This window comes from Leishmania major, chromosome 31 (genome assembly GCF_000002725.2).
Source record: "Leishmania major strain Friedlin complete genome, chromosome 31".
Lineage (NCBI taxonomy): Eukaryota > Euglenozoa > Kinetoplastea > Trypanosomatida > Trypanosomatidae > Leishmania > Leishmania major.
Genome location: NC_007272.2, coordinates 1,159,053 through 1,176,456, shown reverse-complemented (window position 1 = coordinate 1,176,456; position 17,404 = coordinate 1,159,053). Strand labels below are relative to the sequence as shown.

The 17,404-nt window shown below is 59.4% G+C and overlaps 3 protein-coding genes across 3 annotated transcripts; all 3 read left to right on the top strand.

Annotated features, from left to right (window-relative positions):
- Nucleotides 1–2,328: 2,328 nt before the first annotated feature.
- On the top strand, nucleotides 2,329–3,894 carry LMJF_31_2370 (conserved hypothetical protein; the record flags this gene model as incomplete). The annotated part of the gene is made up of 1 exon (XM_001685172.1): nucleotides 2,329–3,894. One exon carries the CDS (start codon nucleotides 2,329–2,331, stop codon nucleotides 3,892–3,894), a length of 1,566 nt encoding a protein of 521 aa, XP_001685224.1.
- A 699-nt stretch (nucleotides 3,895–4,593) lies between these two features.
- Nucleotides 4,594–6,213, top strand: LMJF_31_2360 (conserved hypothetical protein; the record flags this gene model as incomplete). The annotated part of the gene is made up of 1 exon (XM_001685171.1): nucleotides 4,594–6,213. The coding sequence occupies one exon, from the start codon at nucleotides 4,594–4,596 to the stop codon at nucleotides 6,211–6,213; it is 1,620 nt and encodes a 539-aa protein (XP_001685223.1).
- A 1,301-nt stretch (nucleotides 6,214–7,514) lies between these two features.
- Nucleotides 7,515–12,185, top strand: LMJF_31_2350 (conserved hypothetical protein; the record flags this gene model as incomplete). The annotated part of the gene is made up of 1 exon (XM_001685170.1): nucleotides 7,515–12,185. One exon carries the CDS (start codon nucleotides 7,515–7,517, stop codon nucleotides 12,183–12,185), a length of 4,671 nt encoding a protein of 1,556 aa, XP_001685222.1.
- Nucleotides 12,186–17,404: the final 5,219 nt, after the last annotated feature.

Below are 17,404 nucleotides of genomic sequence, written 5' to 3'. Positions count from 1 at the left end.
TCGCCGGTAGGGCTGTTTTGTTGTCTTTCTTTCCTCTCCCATGCCCGTCTTCATGATCCGAAGACACCTCCGTGCGCGGTATCGCAAGGGCCAGTGCCCCTCCCAAACTCTGTGTCGGGCAGCCCAGCAGCCCCCCTCTCCTATCTCTCTGCCAATGCTGAACCACCTCTGGCGGTGACAAGGTCAAGCACCTGCGAGCTGGGGAGGGCAGAGCGATGTACCGCTGCCGATGTTGGCGGCCAGGTCCTGGCTGACGTGACGTTGGCGAGAGCGGCGACAGGGCACGCGTTTCTGCCATTTGTATGATGCGCGCAGTGTCAGGGGAGCTCGAGTGTACCCCACGCCCCGCCCTCGCGCTGCGTGCCGGTGTGCGGAGCCGGCGTGTCACCCCGAGGAGGGAGATGCGCCAGGGGTGGCGGCCTGCAGAGTGGGAGCGGCTCTGAGGCGCACGGAGAGGTAGAGTACGCGGCAGGGGCCCTTCGCTGAGATGACCGAGCCGGCGCATCTGCTGTAGGGCGCGTCTACCGCTGCCGTCGCACCAGGCAGGTAGGGGGTGGGGGTCCTGTGGCAGGTCAGGTGGGCATAGTGGCGTTCTGGGGGCTCAAGTTGCGCGGCAGAGAAATAGGCACACTAAAAAAAAAGACAGAAAAAAACGGAATCCTTTCCTCGCTCCCTCTCTCCCTTTTTCTGAACGGGTGCGGGTGCTCCGTTGGTCACAACGTGTGCGTGAGGAGGAGGAGGAGGAGGAGGGGGGGTGGAGATCATCGATCGTTTTTTTTTTGTGTGTTTTTCCCCTTTGGCAGTGTTATTCTCTCTCTCTCTCTCTTTTCTCTTCAGCTGCATGTTCTTTTTTGTTGTTGTTGTTGTTTTGCTGTTTTTCGACGGTTCCATTTTCACGGGCCTCTGGTGTACACGCCCGCATAATGTATCGTTATCCATCTGATGGGGCTGTGCTGACGACTCTCGTTCGCACATGCATGCAAATCATTGCACACACTCCGTGTCCCCCTCCCTCCCTCCCTCCCTCCCTCCCTCCCTCTCTCCCTTCCTCTCTCTGTCTCCCTCGCACATGGACAGTGTCCCCATCCCATAGTCTACTTCACAATGCCTCGTTTGTGATTCCGGGAACTCGATGCACCCTTGCTGCACTATCGTCTGCGCGAAATGCAGAGTTTGCTTTGTTCGTTTGTTGACGCCTCTCGCTAACCGTGGCGTTGCCCGGTGTTCGGTGCTCTCTGTGGAGAGTCTCGCATTACTACTACATCCTTTTCGGAAAACCAGTGCTAACTGATGGAGCGTGGCCGTCTCGCCTCTCGCCAGCTGACACGTGTCCCCAGGAGCCAAAGCCTAATGCGCACAGCCTGCCTGCATATATGTATGCGCGTGATGGGGCAGTGGGGGGTATCGTGTGTGCAATGGCCACGAATCAAATACAAGCGGGGGGATGCCGTTGCCACAACATATCTTAGTGTTGCTCAAGTGGTGGAGAGTGAGGTGTATGGCGCGTAGTGGGGAATCGTCGACACCTCCCAACACTCGTCTTGAGTACCCAAGAGACTTGCTAGTTTGCGCCTGCCGATAGAAGCATGTTTGACACTCTCATCGGCTTCACCTGATCAGTGCGGTGCGTTCATTTCTCATTGTTTGAAGCACGTGTGGAGGTGGGCTCTACTCCTATTATTAAATTCTCTTGTCGGCCTCGGTGCAACCATGAGATGAGCTGTTTCGATGTGTGCGGTATCACAGTGGATGAAGCGGGTTCGCTGATTTCGGTGCCTGTGTGTCCGCCTGGGCGAGCACACTTGTGCAGCTCTATGTCTTTAGCTGCCCCCTTCGTTGTTGTTGTTTAGGAATGCTCGACAAGACGGTTGACCTCTACATAAACATATATATATATATATATATTTATTTGTATTATGTTGCCGGCTCTGCGGTGTGCTGCGTATCGGCATCAGGGCTGTTATACGGCTGCGTGAGTGCTCTGGTGCATATGCGTGTGTGTCATGTCGTCAGAGTATTGTTTGGCTGTCGTTCTCGTTTTCTCTGCTGTGTGGAGGTGTTGTGTGTGCGTGTGTATGTGTGTGTGTGTGTGGTGTGTGTCTTTGTCTCTCCTGGCCTGTGCCACGTGCTGCGGGCACGTTCGAGCATGCGTTGAACTCGTGAACAATAAAAAAAAAACAGTACAAATCGTGTGCAGCGAACGGAAAGGCAAGGCATCCGCTCTTCCACTGGTCGCTTGCTCTGATGCCATCCTACTCTGCTGCCTCCACTGGAATAGCGGACAGGATAGACGCCCCACCGTGTGAGTGAAAGGGGGGAGCACGGGGCATGCGTGCACACGTGCCCTTTTCGCTTCATGCAGCAGACCCACTCCACCATGCCCATCCACTGTTCTCCATGTGCGGGCCGTGTGCCTCTGTTTTCGTCGTGTTGCCAGTCAACAAGCGGCTCCTCTCTCTTGCAGGACACACGCACACACACACACGCAGACAAGAGGATACAAGCGTGGCAATGAAAACGCTCGTGAAGCGACAGCGGTCGAAGTCTGTGCACGAAGCGAGATCGCATCGCACTTCAGGGAAGGAAAGCACCACCTCCTCGCCCTCGGCGCCCTCGCCAGCGTCATCTCACACCTTGGCGGCTGCCTCCGACATAGCCGCCACATGCTCAGCTACCGCCTCTGTGCCCGATGGTCGAGAGCCCTGCAAGAGTGCCCTTCTCGTTGTGAGTACCTGCCACGCTGTCATGGCTGGTCTCGTGTACCGTAAGGAGAAATTCTACATAAAGTTCTCGGTGAAGCGGCACGTCGGTCGTGTAAACAGTGTTGCAGTAACGGAGCGCTATATGGCTAGCAGTGGCGTCGACGAGCGGGTTTTTCTCTTCACAAACAAGGCCGAGGAGCGCCTGACAGCAGCGGCGCGCAAGAAGATCCGGGAGGCTGGCGAGCCCCTCGCAGTGCGGCTGGCTGATCTAGGCAGCATCGCGCCACCATCTGAAGTCACCGCGCTTGTTTTCGCGGACGGCTCTCAGCACCTCCTGTGTGGCTGCTCTGATGGTCAGCTGCTGATCTACCGCTGCCGCGACTGGTCCGTCAGCACAACGCTCACGGTGCACGAGAAAGCTGTTGTTGGTCTTGCTGTGCACCCCGGCAGCCACGGCAGTCTTGCCGTCACCGTAGGAGAGGATCGTGTGATTGCCGTGCTCGACCTTGTGAAGGCGAAGCTGCTGACGAAGTGGAAGTACAACCCCTCTCTTGCAGCTGCTGGCAGTGTCTCTCGGAAGTCTGAGGACGACGCACAAAAGCAGGCGCAGAGGCCGTCTGTCTTTGCTTCAGCACGCGAGGAACCCGTCGGTGTTTTCTTCTCTCCTCAGGGCACCCGGCTAGTCATCTTTAGCCGCTTCTCCTTTGTCGTCTATGAGGCTTCTGTCATGCAGCCCATCTGCAGCCTTCGCTATGCCAACCCGCAGCCACCGGACGAGATGCACCACTTCGCCTTCTTCTCCGAAGCGGAGCTCATCGTGGGCACCGAGGTGGGCGCGCTTAAAGTGTGCCGCATTGAAGGAACTCCCGATAAGCCGTTGAACATGACGGCGCGGTTGGTCCCGATCCCCGTGACATATCCAGAGAGCGTGCGCGCAGCGGCGGCAGCGCTGTTGGCGACGCCGGTGAAAGTGGACGTGGAAGCCCGCCTAAAAAACCCGTTGAGGCACATCAACCGTGTGAAGGCACTGCAGGTGCAGGGCAGCACCATCTTCTCCATCGACTCCAGCGGCATTGTGATTGCCTGGAACGCAAGGATGACGGCAGAGGACCGGCTGAGTCTGCAGTACGTGACGAGTGCCAACTGTCAAGGACGCGTAACGGGCATGGAGCTCTACCCCCTTCCTGTGTAGAGAGCAGAACAAAAGAGATGAAAAACCTCAACCGGTGGTAGGCACTGCTGGTGTGGTTATTCGAAGCGAGCGCGAAGCGGCGAAGGACTCGCTGTTCCTTTCTTGCTCGCAACACCGCCGCGTTGTTGATGTGCCGCTGATTCTCTTGCTCCTTCGACTAAGTGCCCTTAAGGCACACATAAACGTGCGAGTTCGTTGATTGAAAACGGAGAGTGCCCTCCCCCCCCCCACACACACACCGGCCGGGGGGGTGCCTCACGACGCGCTGACGGGGTTCATCTTGTCCGCGAAGAGAAGCCCGCGCTAACGGGTGCTCCTCTCTCTAGTGTGTAGCCGACAGCGGCGCTGTGCTCGTTTAGAGCCTTCTATGGTGCTTCTCGCTTGACGGCAGTATCCTGGCCGCCAGCGACTCTCTACGGGCCCATTGTGCCCCTCGGCCGTCCTTTCTGGCGCTACGCCGTCACCCATTCGCCCCCGCCCTCCCCTGTGCGCCTGCTGCTCGTCTGCAGCATCAGCAGGCACGAAGAAGTGAACAGAAACCGATTTCCGCAGCTGTGTGGCGTTCTTTACTTCCATCATCGTTGTTGCTGCCCTCCTTCTCCGCTGTCCCGCCCTGTGCGCTCACAGTTTTCTACTTGTCCTTCAGCTTGCTTACACCCAAATACTTCCGACCCTCTTGCCTTACTCCCCTTTCCCGGCATGCACACAAGCACCGTGGCCATGATGAACAAGGGAGGTGATGGTGGTGAGCAGCCAACTATCGCAGTGTTGGACCGCGGCGACTGCGTCGACTTGAAGCGGGAAAGCAGTCTCCTGCCAGGTGAGGTGCGCACACCGACCATGGTCGTCACGCTCTCGGAAGCGTGGGGCGATAGCAGCGCCGACTGGGCAGCTCCAGGCAGTAGCTCTGTCTGGGAAGAGGAGGCGGCGAACCGTCCTTCAGCGCAGACCCCCCTGACACGCTACGGCCGCAGTGATGTGTGGGCCTCTGCGACGGGATCGCCGCTCATGGGCGACGGTATGGCACATCAGCACCACTTTGGACAGACCGAGGCAAAGGGCAACACCGATAGCCCAGACACTGCCGAGTTGGCCGCGGCAGCTCTGCAGGCCCTCTCGCCCCAAGGAGTGCTGCACACGGACTCGGGTGAAGTGCATGTGCCCCTGCCGCAGCGACAGGCGTCGCAGCCGCGCTACTCGGCCACTGTTCACTACGGCTACGAAAGCCGCTTCGGCACCGTTCACGAAGCGCCATTGAACAACGACCTCACGCAGTTTTTCCCACGCCCCCGGCAGCCGCAGTCACCCACGAAGCTGAACTACTTCACCGTTCAGGAAAGCTCAGCCCCCCCAAGTGCGGCGTTAGCAGAACCCACTGCGATGTCTCACGGTGGTACCCGCACGGCCAGCCCTGGGACTGACGCAGTATTCTCCGGCGGCCCCACTGGGATGTCGTACGTGCCGCGCTTAGAGGACGAGGAGGTGGCCCACCGCATCATCGTCTCTGCAGGTTTGCCGCTGGCGATGCACTCGCTTGTTGAGTACATCCACGGAGGCCAGCCGCGCGCGCCAGCGCACGCCACTGCACTAGGAACAACTCAGAATGCGCTGCGCAATTACCCGAATCTGAGTGACCCGCCAACAGAGGAAGAGGCGCTCGGCAGTCGCGGCGGCACCGGTGGTGCTTACGGTAGCCGCCTACAGCGTGGCGGGTACGGGCAGGCGTTGCAGGGCCGCTGTGTTCCGACGCTTCCGTCCCTGAAGCAGGACAACCGATTTGCCGTCCGTGGTCAGGACGCGATCCGCGACTCTCCGCAAGACCAGGCGCTGGCGCCGTCGTCCAACTACGGCGGCGGCTTCATGGTTTCCGCTGGCACTGGCACCACGGCGCTGTCGAGGGTATCGGCGCGCACACCTTATAGTACACATGGAAACGGTGTTGCTGGGCGCCACAAGAGCGAGAGTAAGTACCTTAGTGACTTGCTGCATTTTCACGCGAACTTTTTTCCGCCGCCGCCACCACCGCGTGTGCCCAAGGACGAGCGCCGCAACCGCGCCGAGCTGTGGTACCACTACACGAGCAAGTGGGACATCACGCACCGCCTGCCGCCGCCGCCGCGGACGCCACTCCCCGAGATGGAGCTCGAGTACCGCATGCGCGTGCCGCAAATGACGCGTGTGCCGTACCACGGCGACGGGTGGCTGCAGATGAGCGAGCGGTGGTTCGACGTCATGCAGGCGCTCTTTGACTTCCCCGAGGACAACGTCGGCGACGAGGTGGACTTCAACGTTGTCCTCCAGCAGGCAGTGCTGAGCTAAGTGAGGGATGCGCTCGTGTCTGCAAAACCGCGTGTGTCTTCCGCGGACGCGTGCGCTGAACTCCACGCGCGGCTTTGTTGTTTCTGTTTCCTCGACGCATGACGTCGGCTGTGCGCCTATATTCGACGTGAGGGTGACATTGGAGCAAGGAAGACGAGACTTCTCTGCTCGCCTGCCTTCTTCTGACTGCCGCCGTGCACCTCCTCTTCTCCATCCACGTCTGCTTCTCTCTCTCTGCCTCTCTGCTTCTCCCGCTTCTCGTGCTGTGAGGAGGCGGCCCGAAGCCGCGTAGGAGGTGCTGGATGGTAGCGTCTCGGCTCTGACAGCGTCCAGCTACGGTTCAGTTCGCCTTTGCGATAGGCAGGACGGACGAATCGAAAGGAATAATAAGAAGGAAAATCAAAAAAAGAAACTAAAGCGGGCTGCTCGAATCTATTAACACAAGAAACTGCATGCGATAAAGACCTGCGTGCCTGCGAATCCTTGCTCGTATCGAGACCAGGCAGGGGTGTCTTGTTGTGGTCTAGCCGTCCACGACGCACATCAGCGCAAAGACGATGAGAAGCATGCATCGTTGGAGGAGGAAGGCGTTGCCGCGTTGTCTTTCCCCTACCCTCTTTTTGCCTGGTGCAGCGCCCTCTTCCCGCCACCACCACTACACACCGCGACACACATGCTTTCCTGTTGCCTCCCGTTTTGTGTCCTGCAGGTACAAGTGACAAAGATGACGGAGACCTCCCCTCCCTGCCTTGTCTCGTTTTGTTTGTTTTCGTTCTTCATCTGCGCAGCGTCGCCAGCGATCACCTCTGCGATCGGCATGGCACAATGCTCGCCCGGCGGTACGTCTCGCTCTCTTTCTCTCTCTCTTGTCGCGTTGCCTTTCTTTGCCTGTCTTCCTCTCCTAGCTTCCGACGTGTTTTGTGCACTTCTCTGTTGGTATTGCTTGTGCTCTGGGTGCGACTTCTCCACCATGCTGGTCCGTCTTTGGCGGGTGTCTTTGTTGGATGGCTCTTGGGTAACTCTATTTGCTGTGTATCGGACACGACACCGTCGGCATCACTGACCGTGCTAGTGACCGCTGAATCTCAGAACTAAATCTACAGAAACCCAGTAAGAGCTACGCGTGTGCGTGCTCATCGCGATTTCTCTTCCCGCCCTGCAGCGTCATGGAATGTGCCAGCGCCTGCCGCTGCCTCTCTCTCTCTCTTGCTGATAGAGAGCGGGCGAGATGAAAAGAATCCGATCTCTCTCTCGCTTCGTCGATCACGCACCTCCTCCCCCTCCCCCGCAACGAAAAAAGAATGTTGTTTGCTTTCTCTGCAGCTCTGCCGCATGGAATACCGTCCTCTCCTCTTTTGTTCTCTTCCCCCCCCCCCTCTCCTCCTCCTCCTTCCCCACGCCTCACCTTCTCGTCTGCCTTCTACCCCACACGAAACAAGAACGCAGCCAGCTGTCTATCGTACTCGCGGCAGAAGAAAATGGAGACGCTCACGTCCGTTATTGGGTCAGTAGACTCGGTGGACGCGCTGGACCTTACATTGCTCCTCCATGGGCTCAGCACCTTGGACGAGGTGCGGCAGATCATCGAAGTGCTGCTGGATGCGTACAACAGCCACAGCGGCACGAGCCGAGAGGTGCTTCAGAAGCAGTGCGTAATGCGCAGCCTTGCAGAGGTGCTAGAGTTGGTGCATGCGCGTTACACACGCATAGCGGATGCGTCTGCGTCACCCGTGACTTGTACGTTTTGGCGAAATCAAGCTGAGGGGGCAATGGCCACGACCCCGTCCACGGATCCGCAGTGGGCCTTTACGCCGGACGACTACCTGCTCTTGTCCATGTTTCTGAACGAGACGGCGACGACAACGAATGCAACGACCTTCGCTTACTGGAGCCGGGCTACGGCAGTGGTGTTCCCGCACGCAACAGCAATTGTGTTCCCCTCTATCGAGGCCGACGGTGTGCCGCCAGAGACAGCAGGTGCTGGTGAGGACGAGGAGGCGGAGACAACGCGGGCGTCTTTGGAGTCGGAGCTGCACTCCTTGCGCGAGATTGTGGCCAAGCGCTTCACAACCTCCGTGGAAAGTCTGCGTCGCGTCACCTCGTACGAGTACGCGCGCCGGAGCCTGCAGAGCAGCGTCTGGGCTCTGCTTGGGTCATTGGCTGGCTGCCGCGCACCGTCGCTCAGGGAGCGCGTCGTGGAAGAGCTGGAGGCTGCTGTGGAAGGTATGTTGCAGCCGTTGAACATCGCGCTACAGGAGCCGCTCACGGGCTCGCACGGCAGAACCGCGAACGCCGCCGGTGGCGCCATCGGGGGCGGCAGTCGTTCTGGTAAGAAGACATCGCCAATTCTTCTTACTGCCCTCTTGCAGGACGTTGAAGATGTGCTGTGGGCGATTTTGCACATTGCTGTTTCTGCCTCTTCTTCCACGACGCAGCCGGTCTCTAGCTCGCTCGAGCAGCTGTGCTCGCGGGCCGCCGCCTTCATGGTGGAGGTGCTGCTCAAGTTTGCGCAGCAGTACATAGCGTTGCAACAGCAGCGCCAGATGGAGTTCATGGAAAAGGAAGGGGCGGATGGCGACGCCAGTGGTCGTGGCGGTGCGCGAGGCGCCAAGAAGGACGTCTTCCGCGTGTACCACGTCCAGCGCAGCTTGCAGCGGGTGTTCAGTGTGGGACTGCAGCTGCGTCGCGTCGCTGGCAAGAGCAGCAATGCGGCCGAGGTGTCCTTGGTGAGCGAGGCAGCTTTTACTGGTCTGCAGGCAGCCGCCTCTGCATTCGGCGGTGCCGTGTTTGTCATCAACCCCGTCCGTTGCGCCATGGTGACGGAGGACATCGACGGCCACGTGGCCGCAGCGGCAGCGGCGGAGGACGACAAGACAAGCTCGTCGGCGTGGGGCGACGACAGCAACGCTCGAGGCCGTCTTCGTGAGTGCCGTCGGGTTCTGGCCCCTCCTCATCACCTCATCACGAGCGGAGGAGCGGCCGGCGGGGGCGAGGGCGACTATGACTTCTTCAACGATGAAGAGGGCGACACCCTGCTTGGTCGCCGCGAGGCGTACTTGAAGACGTCCCTCGGCCCGGTCACAGCGTCCGCCTTAGTGGACATGGTGATGCTGACGGTGTCGCGCATGGACTTCCTGAGCGAGGACGCGATCCAGGAGCTGCATCGCCGGGGACTGGAGCAGATGCAGCTCGCCGCCGCCTACCAGGCTCAGAAGGAGGAATTAGAGAAGTTGCGGCAGATGGAACGTCAGGGTGTGGAGGCGATCGCTGCCGGGAAGCTGATCGAGCACGTGAAAGACAGCGCTGCCTTGCACATGCGCGGCATGCAGGTTCTCCGCAAGGTGTCCGCCCGCTCGCGGCTGGAGCGCGCTGCCTTCACCTCCGTTCTCGGAGCGTACCAGCATGTGCGCGGCGAGGCCGAGGCGCGTATCCGACTGACACAGGCGCTCATCTCGCGCTGCCTCGTGCAGCTACCTCCGTCGCTAGCGGACAGTGCCATGGATGAACTTCTCCTGCACCTCCGAAGGGAGCTCACGCGGACCCAGGCGCAGAAGGAGGCGGCTGCAAGCGGGAAGACGATCACGGCCACTGCGAACCCGAACGCCGATGTAGCCTCTCTGTTTCTCGCCAGCTCCTACTACCAGCTCACGCTGCAGGTGCTTTTCATGTACTACGCCACACAGGCACCAATGCACGAGCGGAGCGCCACCTGGAACAGTGCGCTGCTTCTCGGTGGAGGCGCCGCGATGGTGCACGGCGAGGACGATGGCACTCTCTTCGACGACGGCGCCCCCCACGGGGGCGGCGAGTTGATGCAGACGGACGCTGGCTTCTCGATTGAGGTGGAGAGCCCCATTGCCTTTCTGTACGACGACGATGTTCACCGCGCGAGCCAGGACGTCGGTCAGAAGCGGGCTCGTGAAGAGCCGGACGGGGTAGGCGGCGCCGGGGAGGAGGATGCCGCTGCCGGCGCTCGTGCCGCCATTGGCGAGCAGGACTTTGGCTTTTTGAATGATACCGTGGCGGCTCCGTCGACGTACAGCCACATGCTGTGCCGCGTGCTGGAGCTTATTCGGACGGCACGACTCAACCTGATCTTGTTGGATGTCCTGCTGCAGGCCCCGGTGCTCACCCGGTATGTGTGGTACCACCTGTACAAGCACTTCTGCCTCTCCGCCGACAAGGCCAGCTGCGTGATTGGAATGTGGCTCTTGCGCAACCTAGCTGTACGGCGGCCGGTGTACCGCACCTGCGCTGTGAACATCCTGCTGCAGCTCTGCCTCAGCACGCACGACTACGCGCGCCGCTTCGCCATCAAGGAGATCGATCAGCTCCTGTCGACTACCACTACCCAGGGAGCACCGCTGCTGGACGCAACGGCAGAGGAGCATCTGCTCCGGTATGCGAAGAAGCAGCTCTTTGCCATTCCAGCCTATCAACGCTCCTCATCCTCGAAGCTGAAGCGCGCCCATGACGGCGGCGATACAGCGAACGGGAATGAGGCGGCGGCCGTCGCCGGCGACACAGATGAGGCCACCGCCAAAGACCGTGCGCGCATGTCTGCCGTGCTGAGCCGGCGCCTCGGCCTCTTTCTGATGCTGTGCGCGCGCCAGCCTCGCGAGCTGTTCCCTGCCCTACTCGAAGTCTTTCAGCAGTGCGTCGAGCGCGGCAACATCCTCATGATGCAGCTCCTTCCAGAGAACGCCGACGTGCGTCGCATGACGCAGTACCTGCTCAAGACGGACGCCTCCAATTTTGTGGCTGCCGTGATGCCGCTGCTGCGCAAGCGCTGCCGCGAGGCGCGACCCCTCGTCCAGTCCATGCTGTGGGCGGTGCGGGAGCAACTCGGTGCCATGGCGCAAGAGGTCAACTCCGCAGCGAACACCATGGCGACATCCCCTGACGGGATCGAGGCCGCGAGTCAGGCATCGACGACCGTCACCCTGGAGGCGCTGCGCAACATCAGCAATGCCGTGCTGGGCCACGCGAAGGCGATGTACGAGCTCAGCGGCATTCCACTGGGTAACTCGGCCCAGGCGGTCTCGCTGCTGGACATTCGCTACCTAGCACCGTTTCTCAGCTTCCTTTCTGCGAAGGAGCTGAAGCAGACGTACCTGAACGTCTTCCTTCTGTTTCTTCAGGTGCAGCTGCAGTTCCAGCGGCACTACCACAATGCGTTTCACCGGCTGCCGGCGAAGGAGCGGATGTATGTGCTGGAGCCGACAGAGCTGCGGGCCTTTGAGGTGCAGGTGCTGCGAGAGGTGTTCGTCAAGTGCCCTGTCTCCTTCCAAGACGGTGTGCCGCGTGGCCTGACACGCGTGGACTTCTTCGTGTACCTCCATCGAGCCCCGCAGGAGAGCCAGTCCAGGCTTGCCTCCTCCATGCTCTCCCACCCGCTGCATGGTGGAGCGCTAGGCGGCACAGCTGGCGGTGTTCTGGACGGCATGCACAATGGTGAGCAAACCTCCGCGGGTGCGGTGACCGGGAAGGAGAAGGCGGAGGAGCTTCCGCCGATCAGCGTGGGCACAACGAAGGAGGTGGTGAACCTCTGCTTTGAGCTGACGCGCAGCTTCGACAACACGACCGTGGAGAAGCTGTACGGCCCGCCAGAGGTGCAGAAGGCGCTGCAGCAGCTCATGCACCCGCCGCCGATCCCATCACAGCTCATGGCGACTGTGCTGCAGGCATCCACGCTGTTCCTGCGCAGCCGCTACACAGAATTCATCAGCTTTGTTGTGCAGACGATTCTAACGCCGCTTGAGCGGGCCTCGGTGTGGGACACGGACCCGCAGCTGTGGAAGGGCGTCGTGCTCTTCACAGAGCGCTACTACCGCGAGTGCAGTAACTTTCTCGTGAACTTGCCTGACCAGGTCTTGACGCAGGCGCTGCGGGAGCACCCGCAGCTGTGCGAGTACTTCAAAGAAGAGCACGGCAACAACGCCTCCTTTATGCACATCCTCGGAAACCTGTGATGGCGCGCCCGGGTCTGCAGCAGGGAAGCGTGTAGGGGTCTGCATGGAGCGGCCCTCGGACTGTCGATGAGCGTCGGGCATTTCGGATGACGTAGGAAAGGACGTCGCGCAGGCAAGGGTGATTGATTGACTAATGTAAGGGAGCGTGTGCGTGTGTTGAACACGTGCGCCGAAGTTGTGCTACTCGACATGGGTTGCGCTGGTTGGCGTGGGGGGGGGCGCACCTTCGTCATAATGAGAAGCGGTCTTGGTTTGCATGAGGTCTGTCAAGTGGCGCAACCAAAGGGCTTTGATGAGTGGGATGTGGGCAGCGGCCCCTCTCTTTTCCGCGAGGGTGGCGCCGCTCCTCTGGTACAGAGCTGCATGTGCTGAACGTACGGCTGCAACAGAAAAAAGAAAGCAGGCGCCACCGGGTTTCGACTCCAAAGTCGGACGCGAGGCTGGCACCTCCGCTCTTCGCCACGTCCCTATGTCCTCCATTCTACTTCCCCGCAATGCGTCTGATGCATCGTCTTCGTACCAACCTCCCGCAGCAGGTTATCTGTTGCCACGCACCACCACACCCCGCTCGACCTTCTTTCACGAAGACCGAGACAGCAGCACCAATGGCCATCGAGAATGAGTTCTTGCCGTGTCTGAACAGCTGGCCTCTTCTGTTTGGCGTTATGAGTGTGCTACTGGCCTTTAGTGCATGCCAGTACATCATGCCCCGTGTGCACGAGATGCGCGCCGTGAGAGCCAGCGCCGCACGCAAGTAGCGACCGTTTGACTGGCTTGGGTAACAATATAGATGATACCCCCCCCCACACACACACACACTCACACTCACAGCGTTCATCCTGCGCGACGAGACGTTGCACGCCTGCTGCGCGCTGTCGCGAGAAACCGCTTCTTGCGGATAAAATGTGGCGGGCTCGCCATCTACGTGCGTGACTGCCTGCGTTCTCTCACGTCGCGATGCTTGACGCAGGGTGCTGGAACCGCGTTTGTAATTCGATCGTGGGCTTTGAGTTCAGCGGGGGTGCTCCCCCCCCCACACACACACACACCACCACCACCACCCACCGACCCACCATTGGTTAGCTGTTCAGTGATTGCTGTGCGTAGCCTCCTTCTCTTGAGAGGTGCGCTGAGGAGGCAGCTGAAGAAACGAAGCATCTGGGAAGCTCAACGACGGTCCCTTTGCAGACCTTCTCGCGGTGGCGTGCACACGATCATGGTATGCGTACACCAGGGAGTGGCAGACGACAGGGATGCTCTTCGCACTGAGTTGGCCTCTTGGGTGGACCATCGTGCACTTGCGCCAACCTTCTCCATCCCTCATACTCCAGTAATTGTAGTGATAGACGGCTGCGCCCAAATCCAACGGAGCTTCGCACAGCTCACAGTTTTCTTCGCACCCGACTAAATCGATAAGTAAAGACGCCCCGGCGCTCTTTTCGATGGAACTTTCAGTGTATTCTTGACCCGCACCATTCGCTGCCTCCGCCATGAAGTCCTGGACCGAGTTTTTCTGCCCTTCCCAAGCTGGATGCTGTTCTTCGTCGTGGCGGCGCGTAGTTTCTTACCGGGCAGCAAGTCTCTTCATGGACCCGAAGATGGGGGAGCTGCAAGAATGAGCCGAAGCGAAGGGGATGTCCAACGACCATGCTGAGAAGCTGCAGTAGGAAATCTGCACACAAGGGCTGCAAGGACGGTCAGCGGAGTGGCACGCATGCCCCTCTGGAGGAAAAAACACGTTGAAGTCACTGTTGCGTGCTGGGAGAGACTTTGCTTGTCTTTGTCGAACGCCAGTGACATCGTCCCGCCCGTGAAGCATCACCACCACCACCCCTCTGTTGTGGAGCGCGTGTCGCCACTGACGAGACGCCTCATTCGCTTGCTCATGCCGACTTCCAACAGCCTCCCCCCCCTCCCATGTGCAGACAGATGCACTGCGCAGGTAGTACAGATGCTCTCTGTGCGTGCCGTAGTGGGGCAACGTCTTTGGGCACGACTGGTAGTTTTATCTTCACGCGTCTCGCATTCCTCCTCAAGACCTCGTCAAATAATTCGCAGAGCCCGCCCCGCTGTTCGGGAGGCGTCCAGTGCTAATCAAGCGACTGGTCTGCCGGGGAGGCTCCAAGCCGCTCACTTGCCTATCGGCCACTTTCCACCGTTTGCCGTCGCGACTCCTTCGGTCGGTAAACGATGAAACCTGGCGTTTCTCTCTGCAGCTGAAATGCGGCCCGTAACCTCCCTTGTGCTCGCCTTGTAGCTCTCCAAAACGGATTTGAAGTGCCCGAGAACACCGAAAGATGTTGCGACACGGGCTGCTCTGTCGATGGACGGCTGCTCGTGTGTGCGTTGAGCCTTGGCTGTGTGCGCAAGTCACCCCGTCTCTCAAGCCCTTGCGTTGTTCCGCGCTTCAGCGTCCCCAGATGCCCCTGTCTCCACGCCTTCTGAGCCTCTGTCCCCCCCCCCTCTTCGTCTTGTTGCTCAACGGTGCAGGAACGGATGGGGAGGAAGCCATTCTATCGGCTTCATGCTTTGCATGCAAGGGTGTCGGTTGTCAGAGATGCACCCGCATGCTGCGCAGCAGGTGGGTGGGCGGAGAGGGGGGCGGAGTGTAGAAAATGCACGCATCAAGTGAAACAGAACGACTTCAAGCGTGCTCGCTGAGCACTCCGTTTGGTGTGCCCGTGATCCGCAGCGGACCACGTGCCAGAGCAAAGCCCTCCTCCCAAGCAGTGGTGCGAAGAATACAGCTTCACCACCGCCGCGTACTCTCCCCCCTGCGTCTTTTGATTTTCCTTCATCGAACGTGTCAGCACTGCAGAGCATCCTGCGGCGCCGGCGGCTGACATCTGGTAGTACGGCAAGCTCTTTTCGTCTGTTTCTGCCGTTTCTTGGTCTCTTGCCTCGCTGCGCCGTCGCCGAGGGAGCGGGAGGTTGCGCGCACAAGACAGCGAAAAGACGCATGGAGAGAGCGGACGCTGGAAAGAGGGCGAAACAAGGTGAGGTGTGGAGCTGGGTGCGTCGGTTGGGTGGGTGGTGGTGGTTCGCGGGAGGCGGCAAAAGATGTCGTAAGGAGGCACGCGTTGCCGTGATATGTGCAGCCTCGCTTTTTGTTGTTTGTTTTGTCGACGTTTTGCCTCGGAATGAAAGGGCCTTCGTCTGCCTCCTTCTCGTTGTGGCCGGTACACCCCCTCTGTGGCACGGCCCTCCCTGGGCAGTGTTTGCTGCAGTCCCGGTGTGTGTGGTTGCGCGCGCGTGCATTCGCGGTTATCCGACTCTGCCGTGGTGTCTGCGCAGCGACAAGTGTCATTCACAGCGGCAGAAGAGCAGCCCCGACCGCCTGTGAGAAGGCGGGCGAGGCCCACCACACCTCGCACGCTTTCAGCGCTAGAGTCTTCCATGACTGTGGTGCGGCGTCTTTTTGACTACTTCATGACGCGCCTCCCTCTGTACAACTGCCGGTTGGCACTTCGGGGCCCCCTCCAGCTCTCCACTCTCTACTCTGCACTGCCACACATTTCTTTTTCCTCTAAGCGCTCCTCCTATATGGTGGTCTGCTTCGTTCGATTCACCGCACTTTCAGAGGTGAACGTCATCTTGACGCATGCTCTTTACCGTTACCAACTCCTCGAATCGAAGCACCGACGATGCGCACACAGAGGCATGTGTAGACGCGTCTCTCTCTCTCTCCTTTCCTCTGCCCTCGGTAGCCACGGACGCTTTGTTACATCTCGCCTACTTGCACGTGTTGAGCTGTCGTTCTTTCCTCGGAAGCAATCCGTGTCTCATCTGTGCGCGTGCGCCTCGTGCGATACAGGTACAGACAAGCCTACCGTGTGGCGCGCGCTCGTCTCCCGTGCCTAATCCCCTCTACTACGAGCGAACGCGCTGCTTTGTGTGGTTTGTTTCTTCGCGCCGTGAGGGTGGCCTCGTCATCGAGCGTCGGCGTCGCACATATCCGCCGCAGCGATGCACTTTAGCGAAAACCTTGCCCTTGTCATCACGTTATGCTTTGTCATCGCTAGTTTAGGCGGACTGGGTGCCTTTCTGTGGCTTACAACTCGGCGCCAACGAAGTGCCGCTGCGGCCGAAGGACGAGAATATGAGCGGCGGACCTCCGCGGAGACATCGCGTGCCCGCCATCAAGAGAGTCGCGCTCGTTTTCCAGAGGTGATCCCGCTAGAGACGGGTACTAGCAATGGCAGTCCAGCACTTGGAAACGCATTCATCAAAGATTTCAACGTTCTGCGCGATTACGAAGGCCAACTCGTGCGGGTGGATGTTGCTAACTCGACTCCTGGAGCACCTGCTGGTGTTCCACCCCCGGCAAATAGAAGCGGTAACCAGTGGAGGAACGTCCCAGGAGAAGGCACAGTGACATCGTCTTATAGACAGCAGGAAGTCTGGACCGCATCTCCTCTTGCTCCCGCAAATTTGCAACACACGGAGGTACCCGCGTTTCCAGAAGATCTGGAGAGCGGTGGATACGTGATCGTGGAGCGTGACCAGCAGCAAGCACTTGCCGGAAGTGACGTCGAGATCACTGCCGCCGCTGCATCAAATCAACAGATGCCCAGCCTGACGGAGGCTAAGCCAGCGCCCAAGTTGGAATTTTATCGACATAAAACCTCAAGCGCTGTGTATGGTACGGCCCAGTACTACAACCCCTTTTAAGTTCCGAGTGCTTAGGCACAGCCTTCTCGTGGGATACTGGTGGCGCTCCTCCTTTTTTTTTTCGGTCTTTGCGTTATTGCAAGTCTCTCGACAGTCCCATCGGCGTCTCCCTCTCTCATGGTCTCGTAGAGCGTGTACCTGGGCCCTTGTGAATGCGGTGAATCGCCTTCGCTTCGCTGCTGCTACCCCGCTCTCTCTCTCCTTCGCCCTCGTATATCATTCTTCAGTTTGACTAGCCCAAACCAGCGATGCCTCCTCAGGGTGTCGATGCCGATACTGCAGTTGTTTATGGTTGCGTGTTCAGGTTGATATCGGTCGTCGCCTTTCATGAGCCCTCTTCCCCTGACGTGCGGTATGTACTTTATCTTTCGTTCAACTGTGGTACAAGGCGCCACAGCACCTTGAGAGAGTCTTCATTAGCAGCCAATTCGACGATGGAATAGGCACGACATCGGCCCCCATAATGTTGATTGGCATCTTTTCTGTCCGACGTAGTCGTGGCCGCTGTGTCTGCGCATCTTTTTGGTTTTCTCTGCTGTGATTCCCCT